General features: G+C 34.5%; 4 protein-coding genes across 6 annotated transcripts; 3 read left to right on the top strand and 1 right to left on the bottom strand.

The window, feature by feature from the left end:
- The first annotated feature begins 1,485 nt into the window (after positions 1-1,485).
- LOC127260926 (two-component response regulator ORR24-like) lies at positions 1,486-3,602 on the top strand. Of its 3 annotated transcripts, XR_007840828.1 has the most exons (5): positions 1,486-1,791; positions 2,141-2,293; positions 2,365-2,625; positions 2,742-2,817; positions 3,585-3,602. XR_007840828.1 is itself a non-coding variant. In XM_051288989.1 (3 exons), the coding sequence occupies exons 1-3, from the start codon at positions 1,644-1,646 to the stop codon at positions 2,490-2,492; spliced, it is 429 nt and encodes a 142-aa protein (XP_051144946.1). In that variant the 5' UTR covers positions 1,486-1,643; the 3' UTR covers positions 2,493-2,735. The 3 variants fall into 3 exon arrangements, 1 of the variants encoding a protein (XP_051144946.1); XR_007840827.1 differs by lacking the exon at positions 3,585-3,602 and having other exon boundaries at positions 2,742-3,467; XM_051288989.1 differs by lacking the exons at positions 2,742-2,817; positions 3,585-3,602 and having other exon boundaries at positions 2,365-2,735.
- Positions 3,603-6,994: 3,392 nt separating this feature from the next.
- Positions 6,995-9,709, top strand: LOC127260925 (CRAL-TRIO domain-containing protein YKL091C-like). The gene is made up of 6 exons (XM_051288988.1): positions 6,995-7,272; positions 7,361-7,622; positions 8,085-8,121; positions 8,327-8,444; positions 8,547-8,657; positions 9,309-9,709. Exons 1-6 carry the CDS (start codon positions 7,159-7,161, stop codon positions 9,477-9,479), a joined length of 813 nt encoding a protein of 270 aa, XP_051144945.1. The 5' UTR covers positions 6,995-7,158; the 3' UTR covers positions 9,480-9,709.
- Positions 9,710-10,315: 606 nt separating this feature from the next.
- Positions 10,316-12,525, top strand: LOC127261424 (uncharacterized). The gene is made up of 7 exons (XM_051289786.1): positions 10,316-11,003; positions 11,308-11,394; positions 11,471-11,515; positions 11,614-11,709; positions 11,793-11,894; positions 12,036-12,190; positions 12,279-12,525. Exons 1-7 carry the CDS (start codon positions 10,410-10,412, stop codon positions 12,358-12,360), a joined length of 1,161 nt encoding a protein of 386 aa, XP_051145743.1. The 5' UTR covers positions 10,316-10,409; the 3' UTR covers positions 12,361-12,525.
- A 78-nt stretch (positions 12,526-12,603) lies between these two features.
- LOC127261423 (MACPF domain-containing protein At1g14780) lies at positions 12,604-16,370 on the bottom strand. Its single transcript, XM_051289784.1, has 6 exons — positions 15,927-16,370; positions 15,578-15,819; positions 14,486-14,771; positions 14,161-14,344; positions 13,817-14,051; positions 12,604-13,340 (listed from the first exon to the last, which is right to left on the bottom strand). The coding sequence occupies exons 1-6, from the start codon at positions 16,161-16,163 to the stop codon at positions 12,704-12,706; spliced, it is 1,821 nt and encodes a 606-aa protein (XP_051145741.1). The 5' UTR covers positions 16,164-16,370; the 3' UTR covers positions 12,604-12,703.
- Positions 16,371-18,475: the final 2,105 nt, after the last annotated feature.

Genomic DNA, 18,475 nt, shown 5'->3' with positions numbered 1-18,475 from the left:
TTAATCCAACATATTTGTATTTTTATAAAAAAATAAGACTAAATTTATCGGAAGTAGAAAATATATTTTCTTCATTTGTAAAAAATTAATAAAATAACACAAAATATTACTCTATTCCTCAAAAAAATAACTTATGTGGATCCGATACGAAAATTAAATATATATATATATATCTTCACTAAAAAAGTTGAAAAAAAAAAAAAAAAAGAACGAAGGAACGAAAGCATATGAAATAATGTAAAATTTGGCAAGTATTAATAGGTATTGAAATGACAATTTAGTAGTTGTAATTGTCACAACCATCTTAAAAATCCCAACTATCCTTCGTAGCATCACACAAAGTAGTTTAGTTATTCAATCGTTCACCAAATATATGTTTTTTTTTTTCCTATTAAAAAAATATACTTCTTCCGTCTCATAACAAAGTATCTATTTTTTTATTTGTCTCTCCCATAACAAAGTATTTATTTCATTTTTTTAGTAACTGTACTATTTACGTAACATTATAAATACCCTTACAACTTACAATATATTACATAAATGCGATTACCTTTATATTACACATTCTAATAAGGTTATTTTAGTCATTTTTACTTTATTCCTACTATATCTTAATATAATACTAATATTTCTAAAACTACGTGCGAAAAGCAAATGAATACTTAGTTCGAAACGAAGGAAGTACAATTTATATTTATAATAAATATACACATTTTTTTTTATTTATATAGATTTAAAAATTTAATTTTTTATATATATGTCAGTCAATATTTATATATTCAATCTATTCAGAATTTTATTTAATATTATCATTCATAAAATATTTTTACTTTATCTCATAGTTAACCAATATAATACTGTATTCATTAAAAATTGTATCTATAGAAAAAAAAAATTTAAATTAACAAATAGAGATAATATAATAAAATAAGTAGTATTTTCATAAATAAATATTAAATGAAAATTAGTCACTAATATTTACCCACTCAATTTAAAATTTTCTTGAAATATTTCAATATGAAATTAAGTTTCCACCCCCCCACATATTACTAACGTAAAATTTTATATTTAAAAAAAAAATATATATATATATATATGTATTTAAAAACAGTACGGGTGCATTACAAATCCATCGAGTGTAGTGAATCATGGATTAAATAAATAACAAAAATACTCGATTATAAACATTTTACTCATAGTACCAAACAGTAATCCAGAGCGTTCATAGGTGGGGGCTGCAACTTGAACGGTGAGGATTGAGCTGATTTTGGGATCCAGGGCCAGGACCTCAGAAAAAGGATATAGAAAAGCCGAAATATACGCAAACAATCGTGTAAAGTTCGAGCATTTACATGCAGCTTAAATTCAGATTTTACGATTTTGCAAATTAACCCAAAATTTTCGATTCTTAAATTCAGATTTCACGATTTTGCAAATTAACCCAAAATTTTCGATTCTATTCAATTCAATCCCTCGCGCCCTTACTCATTCTACCGCACTCTAATCGGTGCGCCGCTCCTTTCGCTTTATTTACCGCTCGTTGCCCGCTTCGATCTCTCGCTCAAAACCGCCGATTTCGCTCGAACTATTCGATTCCTGCCGGAAGGACCCTTGCTGGTTTTCGGCTGCGGGAAAATAGAGTTATGGGGGCTTCGAAGGAGTGCGCGAGCGGCGGCGGGGAGGCAGCCGTGCTGGAGCAGTTCCCGGTGGAACTGAGGGTTTTGTTGGTCGATGATGACATCACCTGCCTGCGTATTTTGGAGCAGATGCTTCGGAGGTGCAAGTACGAGGGTTAGTTTGTCATTCTGGACTCCTTTGAGTTTGATTTCGCTGTTGAACTGTTTAATTTTAACTTGTGTTGCTGTTGCGTTGTAATAATGCCCTGCTTCATGATTCTTTTTGATTGTTGCAAAGATGATTCTTACTGGTGTCAATTGAGTATCAAAATCCTTGGCACAGTAGGGCAGAAATTGCTGTGAGGGTTTATGTGTAGAAAATAGAACAAAGTATCTTGTATGGTATTTTTGGGATTATTGTTGGTGTTTCTTTGAATTTTTGACATTTCTCAGAAGCATTTTGTTTCCCGTTCATTAATTGGTGACTTCCCTTTGTTAATTTCAAACTTTGGGTGACATTGCAGTCACAAGCTGCTCTGAAGCTACGGTTGCTTTGAACTTATTACGTGAAAAGAAGGGCTACTTTGACATAGTCTTGACTGATGTCCACATGCCTGATATGGATGGCTTCGAACTTCTTGAGCTTGTCAGATCGGAAATGGACCTTCCGGTCATCAGTGAGTGTTGCATCCTTATATCCTTAACATAGCTCTGCGTAAGCTAAAAATATCGCATTCATCGTATGCAGTGATATCAGCTGATGGGAGGTCACACATCGTCAAGCAAGGAATTAACAATGGCGCATGTGACTACCTGATCAAGCCTATAACGGTCGAGCAATTGGAAACCATTTGGCAGCATGTCATTCAAAAATAAGTGGAACAAGATGGAAGACAGTGATCATATAGGTAACATGGTGAACCATGATCATCCGAGACTCCAGTGTTGAAGATGATGTAGATTTAGAAAATGTGACCTTGCCATGGCTAAGAAGCCCCTGTGTGGTTTGGTCAGTCAAGCTTCTGTAAATCAACTTGGGATTAACAGTATAGTTATTCTCACATTACTCATATATTTATAAGACTTTTGAACATGCTTATGGATAATTTAATTCGATCTTTCCAGAGGCTATGCCGAAGGGGATTCTTGAACTGATGAATGTTCCCATTTATCAAGAGAGAATGTTGCCAGTCATATACAGGTGCTGAATTCTTCTCTCGACTTTTCCTATTTCAGCTTTATGCCCGAGTCAATTTCTCAGCGACAAATATTACTGTTTTAGAAGTTCCTACTGTATCTACAACAGTTAAGTGAGGTAGCTCAACAATCAGTTGGCCTTACTATTTTATGCTGCCCAGATGAGCAGTACTTAAAATTAGCATTGCTTAGGAGCTTTGATGTTGAAATCACTGGAAACTTCCTTGCAAAATCCTCTGTGGACTATGGTTTCCTTATGTGCCAAATTTTTGTCCCGACTGGAAACTTAGTAACACCCAAAATGGATAAGAGAACTTGATTACAAGGATCTCTTCAAGGATCTAAGTAATTTTGTTGGCAAAAAGGTTTTTGGTTGAAGTTATTTGTATGGCTGTGAAAAAGGGTATTCATATTGAAGATTAAAAGAGAGGACGATGAGATACTCATAGTATTCTTCTAGAGTGTAAACACATCACAAAGTTTGCAGCCTTGTAATTGTAAGTTGAAGGGAGATTACATATGCATTTGGTGGGGGAATTATTTGCAATTAATTGACTTGGTGTGTCTTAATATGGAGTTTATGTTTATGTATGGGAGTGTATTGATTTATGTAATAATATGCATCTTCATGGATATGCTTGGATTGGAACCCTATTAGTAGATGCTGAACTGGGTGGATAATTTGATTGTCTACTATGTTCGTGATTTTTGTGCCTGCTTCAGTCTGTTATGCATAAGTCGGATCGAATACAAGTCTAAACTGTTGCATAGTTTCTGTTATTTGCTGGTGTGTTCTTCAACATACACAATGGATTTGGGACGAGATTACCTAACAGTACTTGTCTACAACAAGAAAGGTTAAATTGGAACATAGGCAAGGCGAAATTGTATCCCCAGAATGATGTAACAAAACGAAGCAGGTGGTGAATATGGATCTGCCAGAAAATGCAAACACAGGCATCCATTCCATGACTGTTATTTCCAACAAGGTAACTAACTTCCTGTTTATAAGTCAAGCAAGCATTCCCCTTGTTTGAATTCACAATAATTTTGCATATCTATTTTTTCGTATTTAGTCTTGGATTGTTGATGACTTGTTTGACACCTGTGTGGAATGTTTTATGTTGGTAGACGACAATCACTGAGTTTTACTCTAACCTGTGATTGGGCAAAATTCCTTTTAGTTAGGTCATAAGTAAAAGTAAGCCATTGTGTGCCCAGAGGAAACGATTAGTAAATGCCACCTCAGTCACACTGTAGACTTAGAACACAAAACATATTTCTGTTGGATGGCCGGTGGTGTAGGAATTAGATTTGTGATCGTGAAGTTATGGGTTCAAAACCCCCTACGTCTCAGGTCACTTGCCACACATGGTTCGCCTAGTGTAACTTTTTTGTTGGGTCTGATTTGTAGGGTATTAGGTTCGGCCGAGGGTTTAACCAGTGCGCACTTTCAAGTAGTGGCTGCAGATTTCTATGTAAAAAAAATAAAATTAGACTTCTAAGGGTGTTTTTTTATTTATTACTCCCTCCGTCTCACATACCGTGTCTCCGTCCTACATACCGTGTCTGTTGCTGTATTTTAGGAGTAGATAATTAAGAATGTATTAGTGAAAATAATTATCCTATAATATAAATAATTATAAATTAAGATTAAGATAACTAATTAGTTTAATTAAAATTAAAAAGTTTAAAATGAGATTAAAGTGCGTAATCATTTTTCAGAAAGTGACATGGGATGTGGGTCGGACAGACAGAAACGATATAGTATGTGAGAGGGAGGGAGTAGTATTTTTTTGTCATTTTCTAATAATTGATTCCAAATTTTCTAAAAAAAAAAAAGAGAAAAAGTTATTTTTTTTCTCTTTTAGAACATCATATAAAAATTAATTTTAATAAAAAATTCAAATATTTAAACTCAGTCCATACCTACAAAAAAAACACTCCGAGTCATTTATTGTAGGGTGGAGGTCTTGGCCATGAATATGGGTGCTTAACATTGTCCATCAAGAAAATATTGTTTCATATTATTTCAATAAAATTTGGTATCATAAATTACATGATGACAACTGTATTGGAAAAGTAAAGGACTCCTTGTAATTATATATATATATATATATTATTTCAAGGATTTCTGTATTTTGAATGAGACAAAGAAAGCATTGAGCTATAGTTTGTCGGTTTGATATCTAGTCTAGGGGTGTAAACGTGTAAGGATTGTAGTACGTCTTACATCATAAGGGTTGCACCTAAAGAATACTCCTTATTTTTATATAAAATAATAAGATATTTTATTAATATTCTTTGTGTTTAATAAGAAAATATGTCTTAAATAGCAAAATATATTTTTGGAATGTTTAAGATCCACTATGATAATGAGAAAGATTTCTGCCTGCAGAGGAACCCTTAGGTTCTCGGGGCATTGGATTCTAACAAGCCACCCCGGAGAGAAATAAAATGAATATGTTGATTTACATTTTATATATGCAAAAAAACATACATTAATATTACACACAATATATATATACAATATATATTATGTATGATAAAGGTATGTGTTATTTTTTAATAATAATAAGTGAATTGTATACAAGTATATCACGTGCTAAAATCAACTGTTGTGTGTTGTATGAGATTATAACATATATTGTATTTGCATTATATTACCATATATAATTTATTATCTGTAATAATATTGTGTGCTGACTGTAGTTATATTGTGTGATGTTGATACTATAAAATATATTTTTTGTTCATGTGTTGTATTTATACTATAAGTAATAATAATAATAAAAAAAGTCAGTTCTATCTTAATTTTATTTTAGATAATTTTAAAATGCATAGTTTGTATTTTTTGGAAAAAAAAAATATTTTTTTAAAAATTAATATATTATTATTTATACAATTCTCTGTACTTAATTTTAAAAAATATATTTTCATATTATTTAAGCAAACAAAACCCAAAGTATTTTTGTAGATATGACATTTGAAATGTCAAATGCACAAAAGCTTTTATTGCATTGCACCTCTTATTATAAATATGAAAATATATAGTTTGTCCTCTTTATATTTTTTTTTTAAAAAAAAACTAATATATAATACGTATATATTCTCTCTGTTCGTACAAAAATATATCTATTTTTTGTGTGATTAGTAATATAATATATTAATAAAAATATTTTTGTATTTTTTTCTTTTGTACTATGTTTTTGATATAATAATTTATATTATAATATCAATACCTAAAAAGTAAATATAATCTTAGAGCTAGACAAAAATAGTATTATTTTTATATTATATATACAATTTTTTATATTTTATATAAAAAAAATTCAAAATAGTTCACAAAATAAACAATAAGTTGCTTGAATTGAGAATATCAATATATATTATTTTTATTTTAGCTAATTTTTTTTTAGAATATTAAAAATTTGTTTGATTTTGATTGAGATTGAAATAATATATTCTATCCATCCCATGAATATAATCTTAATTAAGTTGAACTCTATATTTAAGAAATATTAATATTATATTGGTAGTGAATAAAAAATATGGATAAAAAACTTTTTTGTTGTAATAAAAATAAAAAAGTGTGAACAGTTTTACGGTGATATGATTATTTATGAAAATAAGACTATTCTTTTGGGATAGATAAAAATGATAAATAAGATTATTATATTGAGACGAAGAGTATAATTTTTAATTTTAACTAAAAAACTTTAGAATATTAAGAATTTGTTTGATTTTGATTGAGATTTTTTTTTTTTTTTTTTATATTTTTAATTTTAATTTTAAATAATATTTTAATACAATATTTAAAAAAGAAATTAATACTTTCTCCGAATCCATAGCCGCGAGCGGTCAATCTAAGTCAGCATTATATCCGCTCAAGGGTTTCAGCAGTGCACAGCCGCCTATTTATTGTAAGAACGTGCCGATGCTATGCTAGTTGTCGTAATTATCCATGAGTACTAATATTAATTACTACTAATAAATAGATAGGGACTGGTCACGGTCGTACCACCCGCCATGGCTCTGCTCGGATCGGAAGAGTAGAGTCCACAGAAAATCGTTGACTCCATCCAATCTCATATCTCGATCCAACGGTGGAGAAGCACTGCCTTTTTCCACTGGAAAATGAGTTCGTCAAGAAGGGCAGCAGGCTGACGGGCAGAGTTGGGTTCCGGTCCAATTCTTCCGCTTTTAAAATAACCTACGCCACATGTTCATGTCCAATTGCTTGCTCTTTGTCGTTACAGTAAAATAGATTCTATGCAATTCTATTGTATACTACAACCACTCTCCTCCATTCCTCTTCTCTCTCTCTCTCTCTCTTGAATCTCCCATGATTTTGGGTTCCAAATCGAACCATTTCCCAGATCAGAAAATGGACAGAAATCAAGAATTGGCAGTAGCCCGGATGAGGGATTCAGTTGAGAAGCTTGGTTTTTCGACAGAGGTAAAATGTTTCTCACTCTGAAAAAGATAATTTGCAGATGGGTTTGAGCCATTTAATGGAATTGGGAATTGGGTCTTTTTTTCTGCAGGGATATGGAGATTTTACTCTGATGAGATTCTTGATCGCAAGATCAATGGATTCGGACAAGGCTGTAAAGATGTTTGTGCAGTGGCGGAAATGGAGGGCTGATTTTGTGCCACTTGGCTACATCCCTGACGCTGAAGTTGCAGATGAACTCAGTGCAGGGAAAATCTTCTTACAGCCCCCTCTAAGAACAGGAATTCCACACCCTTTGCTCATCGTCAAAGCCTCCAAGCATTTCCCTTCCAAGGATCAGCTTCAATTCAAAAGTATGTTCTTGAATTATTAATAAATAATAACATTATTAAATTAATTTATTGTGCAGTTTCTGTGATTGTAACTTGTGGGTCAACTCCTTTTTCATTAAAATATGCAAAGATTGGATTAGATTGATTATTAATTAGATTTCTTGCTATGTCTGGAAATATCAGAACTTGCCGATACAGAGCATGTGGACAACTTTTGTTGTTAGATAGTTATTTTTAGTGAACTCTCCTGTCCTACTTACTTTGGGGGATAAATTTACTTTTGTGTTCTCATATTTGTTTTTTATTTTGATTTTTTTAACAAGAGGGGTTTAATTTTATTGATAAGGAAGTTGGTTTAGATAAAAGTTTTAGAAGTCACATAGTTTCCAAAAATTAGGAAATGATAAAAAAATAAAGGATTTAATTTGATTTTTTAAAAAATCAAAGCTATAGATGAAGTAAGATATATTTGTTGTGGTGCAGAATTCGTCGTGCATTTGCTGGACAAGACCATTGCAAGGTATGTTTTCTTTATTGCCCGAAGTTCCGGCTGTTTCTACATAAACGGGCGAGCTTCCTTTTACTTTATTTTGTTGCATCGTTGATATCAATCATGATAAGATAATTTGTAAGATTTATGGATCTTGGAATCCATTTACTCTTCAAATTTTCGATTATTTGTGTGTGAGATGAGTAAAGATTCTTCCTTCCTTATTTGAGATCAGTGCTGTTAGAGACAAAGAATTGGGAAATGAGAAGTTGATTGGCATTCTTGATCTGGACAAGATTTGCTATAGTAACATTGATGCTCGGGGCTTGATCACCGGCTTCCAGTTCTTGCAAGTAAATCTCTCGATTCTGGGATTTTTGTCATGGATCGATATCCGTGTGTCATGTCCTTCTATTACATTTCTCGGTGTCCTGATCTTGTTCTCCTTTGTGTAGGCATATTACCCGGAACGTTTATATAAATTGTACCTGTTGCACATGCCCGGATTCTTTGTGCGTGTTTGGAGACTCATTTCGCGGTTTCTTGAGAAAGCTACATTGGAGAAGGTAAAAATAATGTCATCTAAATTTCTACTCTTGAGGAGGCCAAATAGATGTAACATGAAAAAGGAAGGTTATGGTGCTAATTGAGCCAATACTGATTTGCTCCAATCTGCATGGGAGAAGTTGGCGGACAACATATTTTTCAAATAATATAGCAAACAATACAAATTGTGTTGTATTATTTGAAAAGTATGGGCTCCGATTAGATAGAGATTTTTTGAAAGATTTGAAATTTTGAAATTTTGAAAAAAGTTGGTACTATTTTAATGTTTTGTGAAAGAAAAAATATATATGATGGAAGGATTTTTCAAAAATAAATAGCACCAAATGATGTTTGTTCATATTTATAAGGCGTGCTGGGTGAACATATATTTTAAGGTAATCAATAGTAACTAAAGTTCAAGGACAATCCCATTTATCACCGATTGATTTTAAGTTTGAGTTACATATTTCTTTTTGACATGGTATCAGAATCACGATACTCGTACAGTTGTATTGGGTATTGATATGCATTTTGATAATACATCTAAGAGTTTTTAGTTTTCGATTAAGACTATGGTGCAATAACCGAATAGAGGTAGAGTTTCATCTTTATTACATCGAAAACCCATAATTTTACGGATCCATTGTTGTTGGACAATGCCATTGTTTTAGGTAATGATTGTGACCAACGAAGAAGAAAGAAAGGAGTTTGTTCGCAGTGTCGGGGAAGAATTTTTGCCGGAAGAATACGGCGGACGAGCTAAGCTAACACTAATGCAAGACGTGGTGCTAACACCACCACCACCACCATCATCATCATCATCATCGGAGGAGGAGGAATGATTGATCTGATGGATGGCTAACTTGGGAAACACAGACACACATATTGGTGTATTTGTATCTCTCTATCTGTACGTAATGTTAGAGGAAAATAAAGGTAAGGAAGGGTGGCAATTCTTCTTGTTTAAGGATATATGTAAAAGGTAGAAGTGATCATACGTAACAATATGGTCACAAACTGTACGTCCAACACACTTTAATCCGAGGATGCAATAAAATTGAAGTCATCGCCATTCTTTTTGTATATTTTAATTCTAATGTAAAAGTTTGGGCTACGATTTCTCTATTTTATTTCTTTAAGCATATTGAAGTCATTTTATCAAAAAAAATTATAAAAAATTAATACTTCATTCGTCCCAAAAGATTTGTTTTGTTTTTTCATTTTCTTTCGTCTCAAAACAATTGTCTTGTTTTCTTATTTAGTAGTTGTAGTTTTCACCTTATAACAAAATTATTCGTACTTTTTCATACTATCCCTAATTATTACTCTAAAGTACTATTTAAATATTTTAAAAAAACAAGGCATTTTAGCCATTTATATTCTACTTTATATCTTGCCAACTCTCAATTAGACACATTTTTTTTAAGAACGGATGGAGTAAAATTTAAGGGTCCGTACACAGATTGGGTTTGAGGTCCACACCTGGCCTAAAATTAATTAATTGAATAATCAAAAATAAAATATAAGTATATATTTTTTTGTCGCTTCGATTATTGAAGGGGTTTAATTGTGAATAGCAGGCTTGAATCTCACTAGGTTTAAATTCCATCTTAATTAATTAAAAGCCAAATCAAATTTTAATTTGAATTGTTTATTAACTACCATGTGTGTGTGAAAAAATCAAACTATATTCTCCTCATTTTACCACTTTATGCTCTGAACCCTACTAAGAAGCCGCCATCGAATACCGGCCGCCGCCGCCGCCGCCAAAAATGAAGCTGCCGACGGTCTCCCTCCACCAACGCCTCCACACTCCCTTCCTCCCGACGGCGAACGCCCTCGCCGTCTCTCTTCCCCGTTCAGCTCGTCTCAATAATGGCCGCCCCTTCGCCGTCCGCATGTCACTCAAGGAAGACGGACCCTCGCTCGCCGTCGTCGGAGTCACCGGCGCCGTTGGCCAGGAATTCCTCTCCGTAATCTCCGATCGCGACTTCCCCTACCGATCTCTGAAGCTTCTCGCCTCAAAACGCTCCGCTGGAAAAACGCTCACTTACGAAGGCCGGGATTACATAATCGAAGAATTGACGGAAAACAGCTTCGACGGTGTCGACATTGCGCTCTTCAGCGCCGGCGGGAGCATAAGCAAGAAGCTCGGCCCTATCGCCGTCGCCAAAGGTACGATTGTGGTGGACAACAGCTCGGCGTTCAGAATGCACGAGGGGATTCCGCTCGTCATTCCGGAAGTGAATCCAGAAGCCATGGAAGGAATCAAGCTCAAGAGCGGTAAAGGAGCCCTAATTGCAAATCCAAATTGCTCCACGATAATCTGCCTCATGGCTGCCACTCCCCTGCATCGCCATGCTAAGGTATCTATCTATCCATTTTTATTGCAAAAATCAAAATTTAAGACGAATTTCTAATTTCGGTAACTATTGCTTATTAGCTTTGAAATCACAGTAGTAAAAAAAAAAAGGATACCTTTTTTCATATCCTTATGTTGCAATTCGCAAAGATATGTTCTTGATAAAGAAGAGAACACAAAGAATGGAGAAATTAAAGAAAATTGGGCAAGTTCAATGACAATATCATGGAGCAAGCCTGCAAGGAAGGGATTGAACTGAGTATAATTAGAACTATCTTCTGTGAATATCTGCTAATCTTGTTCCACAGGTGACACGGATGGTCGTCAGTACATACCAGGCGGCTAGTGGTGCCGGTGCAGCAGCAATGGCGGAGCTTGAACAGCAGACTCGCGAGGTCTTAATTTAACTTTTCATGTATAATAATGAACCCCCCTGTAATGGATGAATTTGAATGATTTGTTATTTAACAGGTGTTGGAAGGTAAAGAGCCGACTTGTGACATTTTTAAGCAGCAGGTCTGTTGAATCTCTCTCATCTTCCTGTTTGTTGTTCATCTCTATCAAATTCCAAACCTTTAGTGTGTTAACGATTTGGGTTTTTTTCACTATTGTAGTATGCCTTTAACTTGTTCTCGCACAATGCACCGGTGCTTTCAAATGGATACAACGAAGAAGAGATGAAGCTAGTTAAAGAGACAAGAAAGATATGGGTAAATCTTCTCTTTGATTCGTAAAAAGATTATCTTACTTTGGCAGCCTACATTATCGAACATCTCCAATGTTAAAAATGCAGAGTAATAACAACGTTAAAGTTACTGCAACTTGCATAAGGGTGCCGGTCATGCGCGCTCATGCTGAGAGTGTAAACCTTCAATTCGAGACACCTTTGGATGAGGTACACTTTTTACTCAAAACAATTTTCTTGTTTTTACATGCAAGATTATTGTAAAAAATGCCATTTTGTACTGGGAAAGAGAGATTGTAGTAAATCGGGGAAATAGAAAATATGCTTTACTTGTATGTTACTTTATGTTAGGACACTGCTAGGGAGATTCTCAGCAAGGCTCCGGGTGTGGTAGTCATTGATGACCGCACGGCCAACCACTTCCCAACTCCGTTGGAAGTTTCTAATAAAGATGACGTTGCAGTTGGGAGAATACGTCAAGATGTTTCCCTGGAAGGGAAATACGGGTAAGAATCATTTAACATTCTAATCGGTTAAATTTTGCCTTTGTACACTTCGTCGTTGTTAAGTGATGTGCAAAACCATATGGAATAGGTTGGATATATTTGTTTGTGGTGATCAAATTCGCAAAGGTGCTGCTCTTAACGCCGTTCAGATTGCCGAGCTGTTGCTATAGGCTCAAACTTCTTTTATGTTCAGGCATTTCGAGTAAAAAAAAAACGACGGTATGATGAGTTCTTTCCAGCAATCGATAGATTTTAGCCATAGAGATTGAAACTCATGGTGTTTTGTAACTTGGTGCAATGCAATTTTGATGGATAATCTATTTGTCTTGGTGTTACTCATTCTGTTTTAGTCGATTTTCCCTTCTGATTATATTTGTAACGGCTTTTTTCTAAAGCAAATACATTTAACTCTGTCTTTTTTAAAAGAATCAAGATATGTGACCTTTTTATATACTTGTTGTACATGATGTGTTTCATTACAAATGATCAACCTTCATATGATATCAAATCAAATCAAGAACACAGATTCAACAAAGAGAACTTAACCCTAACACAAATCTTCCCCTTCTCCAAATCCAGCTTTGCCCCAGTAACTATCCAATGCCCGGGGCTATCCGACGGCCCCCGACACATCTGCGCCGTGTCGACAAACTTCACCATCTTCTGCGCCTGCACCGGCACAGGTGGCCCCGTCGGGTACACCCCCGAGTCTACGATCACCTGTGCCGGCTGCTTCTCCTTCTCTGCATTGATCCCGGTAAACGACGTGCTGATCGACGAGAAGAATCCCGACTTCATCGAGTGATTCTCCGTCGCGCACTGCATCCAGTTCGACTGCACGATGCAGCAGCCGGATGCCCGGGAATAGGACAGCCTGAGATGCAGCACGGTCCGGGAGTCGAGCTTCTTGACGTGGAGCTGGGCCCCCGTGACAATGCAGGCCGTCGTGTCTGTTTGTCCCGGGTCGACCCAGTTGGGGTCGTACTTGACGGGGGATGTGCAGACGTGGGAGAATTTCTTCCATTGTATGGGGAGGAGGTAGCGGTGGCTGTCGGGAATTTGCTCCGATCCCCGCCACGTCGGCGTCGGGTGGAGCCGGTCTTGGAGGAGGACCGGAGGGTTCACAAGGTGCTGGAGATGTATGGCTAGCCTGGTTAAGAAAGAAGACACAAAAAATTATATGTTAGTTGGAACTTTTATGTTTTGTGGAAATTTTAGAGTTAGCTTGTTTTATTAATGATAGAATCGAGTCCTATAAATAATAAAATTTAACCTAAACTATCATCTAAATATATCTAAAATATTTTAACACCATTTCATAGTATCAGCAAGCTTCAAACTCGGGGTTTGTTCTAGAACAATTTCAATTTTCTAAGAAAGAGAGAAAATAGAACACCTCAAAATCGGACAACTTTTGTTAGAAAATATGTATTAAGAAAGGATACGGGTTCCATTCTTAAACAAATTGGTCACAGGAAAGAAATTGCCTTTCAACCTTATATCCAAAAGAATTTCACATTTTTCCAACGTGGGACAAATATTCATTAACATGGCTCTATATTTATAGAAATTTAGAATTGTTTATTAACTAACTAATTAACATAAGGATTAGTTATTAGTATGTACCTGTTGCATTTGATGCCTTCAAGGTAGAGCCTGATTCCGGTGACGGGAGTGTTGGCTGTGGTTACCTGAGTTGGATTGACGTAGAGCTTAGGGCCCATGAGGCTGAACTGAAGGGCTGGCGTATGAAGGGCTTTGGTTCTTGTGGGCCCCAGCGGGAGGTCGTTGTGGATGGGCGCCCAAATCTTGTGGGCTTGGAAGTCCAGAAAGTATTGCAGGTCGCCTATGGGAGGCTTATCTGTTGTCGTTAGTGTTGCAATAATCATTAATCAATTAATTAATCAAATTAATGTATTGTAATGATAATACATGATGGAGTATACAATTATACACATACATATACGTACATCTGAGGTAGAGATTGATGGCGTGGGACAAGAAGCCTCTGCCGGGGACTCCCTTGAGAAGAGATGTAATGGGAATGAAGTTGAAGTGAATGGCGTCGGGCTTCGACGGCACCGTCAGCAGCCATTCGCAGTGGCTGCTCACTGATGAATCCCCACCCCTCTTGGAACATATCACACTTATGCCCTAAAAATAATTACACATATTCAATTTAATAATGTCCAAAAGAGAAGCAACTATGTTAAGAAAGGGACGCAGAACTATTAATACTCAATACGGACACCGTGACTCTGATACCATGTTAATTAATAAAAAATAAAGACGTACGTCTTTGGCAGTGACGGTGGGATAGTTGCTGAGAAGACTTGGGTGTGGATCGAACACATTGAAGGCCTCTGGCACTTTGTTCTTACAATTATGATTATTATGGGGTGATGATGATGCTGGTGAGAATGTGCAGGCCCCATTGAAGAGCTGGTCTCCGAGGTTGTCCAAATGGTTCTTCAGCTCTGAGGCCTCCATCGTCGACGACTTCTCCTGCTTCACCAGGACCACATCCTGCCCGCCTACGCTTAGCCCCACTATTATGTGTGTCCCATACTTTTCGATAAATCTGCACTAATTATTTATTTATTTAATGATGTTATTAATTAATTTATTGCTTTTAAAATACTAGAATGTAAAAAATAAACGTAGTATTCGAAATGATTTTAAATTGTGCAGTAGTAATCAAAGTTGCTACCCGATCAGTTCTATCAAATCAATCATGCATATATGTCTGCATTTTCATAGTTGACTTTATATTCTTCTTTTTAGATTTATTGAGACTAAAACTAGCAGTAGCATGCTCTATATATCGTTGGTGTTATTTTTTTGATTATTTAAGTGCTGTATTAATAATAATAATAATAATAATAATAATAATAATAATAATCGTGCACTCATTATCAATCCTCCCGTGTTTCAAAGTTTGAACATTTCAAATAGTTATGCATAATAATTATTTTTTTTACATATATAATGCCTAGAATATGACACACGAAAAATTCCCCGTAGACTTGGTCACATGCGCTATAGTTGTACTTTGTGGGTCAACAATAATACCCTTACCCTTACACACTAATAACATACATTCATGAATTGAATGACTAACTGACTGACAAAATACCAAAATTACATCCAAAAGTCAGCCAACAACCACTTGAAAATAATACTCACCTCTTCTTCTTCCTAATCAATTACCTCAAGAACCCTAATTTTTTCATCAGTCTTTATTTATTATTATATTTTTATCTAATTTAATTAATCAAAATTTTCAGTAAGAAGTATTTTCATTATTGAATTGAATATTTGTTTCTTTTTTTAAAAAAATCAAAATGACGATTAATTAAGATAATTAGGGTGTGTGTCCGTACGTACCTTGCTAGGGCAGAAGGATCCCAGGTGGAAGGAACGGCGCGGCGGACGTCGTCGGCGAGGACGAGCGGGTAGCGATCGATGCGGAGGTTGAACAGTATGATAAAGTAGCCGTCGAGGCCCAAATGGCGGACGTCCGCCGCGTCGGCGGCCCACGACCCGCTCTGGAACCCGAACATGGAGTTGAAAACTCCCGACGGGATCTTCCCCGGCACCGACGACTTCTGGTTGAAGAATTCCGACATCTGATACCATATATATAATTAATTAATCGAACATGCACCGATCGAAATGCAGATTTGAGATCATATATTAATTAATTAAGTCGAGCACGAATTGAACAGCTGCATACCTGATTGAAGTCGAGGATGTCGGACTGGTACCGCATCCGCTCGCCTTTATCGCACCTGATATCGACGGGGACGCCGGCGAACGTTCCGAAGCCGGGAATTGTGAGGCTCCGGCCGCCGGAATCGTTAAGGAGGATGAGGCGATCGTCGCCTTTGCAGTATTTCAGGCGATAATCGGAGGTTAGGTCAAAGCCTTTGCCCAAACTGGACAGAGCCTTCTGCACAATTGCATCGCTCATCGTCAATGGCTTCTTTCTGCACTTTCCGATCAAGATTGAAAATCTGTCTGCTCTCTCTCTCTCAATATATATATATATATATGTTTTTACGTGGATGGGTTGAAAATGGGATTGCTGTGCGTACAGAGGTGAGTTTGAATTTGGAAGAGGAGAAATTTCATGATCTTTGATTCATTCGTTCCTTCATTCATTCTGGTTCTGGTTTTCTTGTTCAATTTATAGACATTTGTGCTGAGGTGTTGGAGCTTGACGTCAGGTAATCTGAGCCGTTCGTTGATGGCGAGTCAACGGTGTGGATTAATTCTGGTTCTGGAGGCCCTGGAGCTTGTAGTAATAAGCTATTGTAATAAGTTTGACCACTCATCTGTGGGATTTGCGTGTGGGATTTTGGGTAAACCTTCTCATCTTCACACTCGGACAAGTTATAGAATATTGTTGGGAGTTTCGCTGTTGCAGAGTCCGGGAGCACTGCTCCACAGTGCCATTGCCAGATTTGGTTCGAGAAATGTTTTGGGCATAAGGGTATTTTGGGTAATTCAGGTCATATAAATAAGTCCATGTTCAAAGTATGGAAATAATATTGCTAATTTCATTTTGTAGAAAATAAATAATCATTGTAATTAAGGGGCTATAAATTAGGTAAGAATTGCTATATGTTGGTAACTTAATTATATGGTCAAATATTGTAATTTGGTCAATGTTCTTGTGATTTGGTATGAAGTATAATTGGTGCGGTAACTTCCCTAACGAGGAGTAAATGATTAATTAATTAATTGATTGATTGATTCCCTATATTTTGGCTAATATTCAATTTATAGATAGGATAGTTATTTAAAATTATAATATATACATATGAAGAATTAAAACGATTGATAAGATAAATATATATTATTTATTAATGTTAACAAAAAAGAAATTATATTTCCTAAGGTGGGATTAATTGTGTGTACCTATGTGTGTGTGTTTTCTTTTTTAACGTTTTTTTTTATTTATTGTATTATTATTTTTAGGTAAAACATAAATTACAAACAAAATTTGAAGAAAAAAGATAGTATCGTATACAGTAAATTATTATAGAATAACTAAAATCAAGCTCGAAATTCAAACCCTCAAAATTTTCTAAATATTTTCAAAATTTTTGAACATGCATATACTGATAATCTCAATATTTAATTCATTCATAAATAAAAAATATACATTCAACTTCTTTTCTATTTTTATAAGATTAATTTATATTAACTATATATAAATGCATATATTTGTATTTATTATAATTTTTTGTCTGAATAATGATAATAATACTGAATATAAATTCACATATAAGTTTGTATTATAATCAACGGAATCAACTTTTACATTTTGGGGGGCAAAGTTGTCTTTTCAATTATACAATTTTATTTTTATGGTTCGATTGTAGTTTTAATATATTTTGAATTGTAAGTCATCAGTCTTTTTTTTTTTTTTTTAATTAATAATTCTTTTTTTTTTTTTTGAATTAATAATTCTTTTTTTTCATGTGTATGCATGTAAAAAAAAAAAATTGTAAGAATCTACTTCTGGATTCACTTCCACCCTTTCAATTCTACTTTTAACTTCTTCAATACCCTTTTGAGGCAATAATAGGATGATGAAAAAAAAAAAAAAAATTGTTACATGATATTTAAGATGAAAATTTATATTTTTTATACAATATCATTATAATGAAAATTATTATTATTATAACTATAAATTAAATTAATAAAATGGGGATCTACAGCGTCGGTCACTAATTATAATATAAATATATAAAAATATATTTATATTATTCATAAAAAATATTAAATTAATATTTATTTTTATTATTTAAAGATTAATTATTTATTCAAATTATTATATTAAGATTTATTTATATTATATTAAATAATTAATTTAAATTCAAAGTTTTTTATTGTTTAGAATCCAAAACCCGAAACAAACAGGATTATATGCACATGGATATATAACTATTTAAATTGGGTTGCCTATATGAATCAAATATGTATAATATATGATCAATTTAGTTTATTCTATTTATTTATTTTTTAAATTTTTTTTTTGATAACGTGGAACATGTAGCCATTATTCAACGAGGGCACGCGTCAGAAGTTTGAATACATGACCTCATGATCACGAATTCATTTTCATACCACAAACCTATTCATTACGAGACTATATTATTTGTACTTTTTGTAATATGTGTGTTTTTCTTTAGGTATTATAATATAATTATATAATTGTATAATAATAATAATAGTAATAATAATAGTAGGTATGTATATACGTGTGTGTGTGTG

The sequence above is a fragment of the Andrographis paniculata genome, unplaced genomic scaffold (genome assembly GCF_009805555.1).
Source record: "Andrographis paniculata isolate CXL003 unplaced genomic scaffold, ASM980555v1 Contig62END, whole genome shotgun sequence".
NCBI lineage: Eukaryota > Viridiplantae > Streptophyta > Magnoliopsida > Lamiales > Acanthaceae > Andrographis > Andrographis paniculata.
The sequence above is the reverse complement of the archived record's forward strand: the minus strand, read 5'-3'. Positions and strand labels throughout refer to the sequence as shown.

Coding starts and splice junctions, on each gene's coding strand:
- LOC127260925 (XM_051288988.1), top strand. CDS start 7,159: ATGATTTTGGGTTCCAAATCGAACCATTTCCCAGATCAGAAAATGGAC. Junction 7,273..7,360: donor AGCTTGGTTTTTCGACAGAG/GTAAAATGTTTC, acceptor TTTTTTCTGCAG/GGATATGGAGATTTTACTCT. Junction 8,122..8,326: donor CTGGACAAGACCATTGCAAG/GTATGTTTTCTT, acceptor ATTTGAGATCAG/TGCTGTTAGAGACAAAGAAT.
- LOC127261423 (XM_051289784.1), bottom strand. CDS start 16,163: ATGAGCGATGCAATTGTGCAGAAGGCTCTGTCCAGTTTGGGCAAAGGC. Junction 14,772..15,577: donor GATCCTTCTGCCCTAGCAAG/GTACGTACGGAC, acceptor TAATTAGTGCAG/ATTTATCGAAAAGTATGGGA. Junction 13,341..13,816: donor GAAGGCATCAAATGCAACAG/GTACATACTAAT, acceptor TTTCTTAACCAG/GCTAGCCATACATCTCCAGC.
- LOC127260926 (XM_051288989.1), top strand. CDS start 1,644: ATGGGGGCTTCGAAGGAGTGCGCGAGCGGCGGCGGGGAGGCAGCCGTG. Junction 1,792..2,140: donor TCGGAGGTGCAAGTACGAGG/GTTAGTTTGTCA, acceptor GTGACATTGCAG/TCACAAGCTGCTCTGAAGCT. Junction 2,294..2,364: donor AATGGACCTTCCGGTCATCA/GTGAGTGTTGCA, acceptor CATCGTATGCAG/TGATATCAGCTGATGGGAGG.
- LOC127261424 (XM_051289786.1), top strand. CDS start 10,410: ATGAAGCTGCCGACGGTCTCCCTCCACCAACGCCTCCACACTCCCTTC. Junction 11,895..12,035: donor TCGAGACACCTTTGGATGAG/GTACACTTTTTA, acceptor ACTTTATGTTAG/GACACTGCTAGGGAGATTCT. Junction 12,191..12,278: donor TCCCTGGAAGGGAAATACGG/GTAAGAATCATT, acceptor CATATGGAATAG/GTTGGATATATTTGTTTGTG.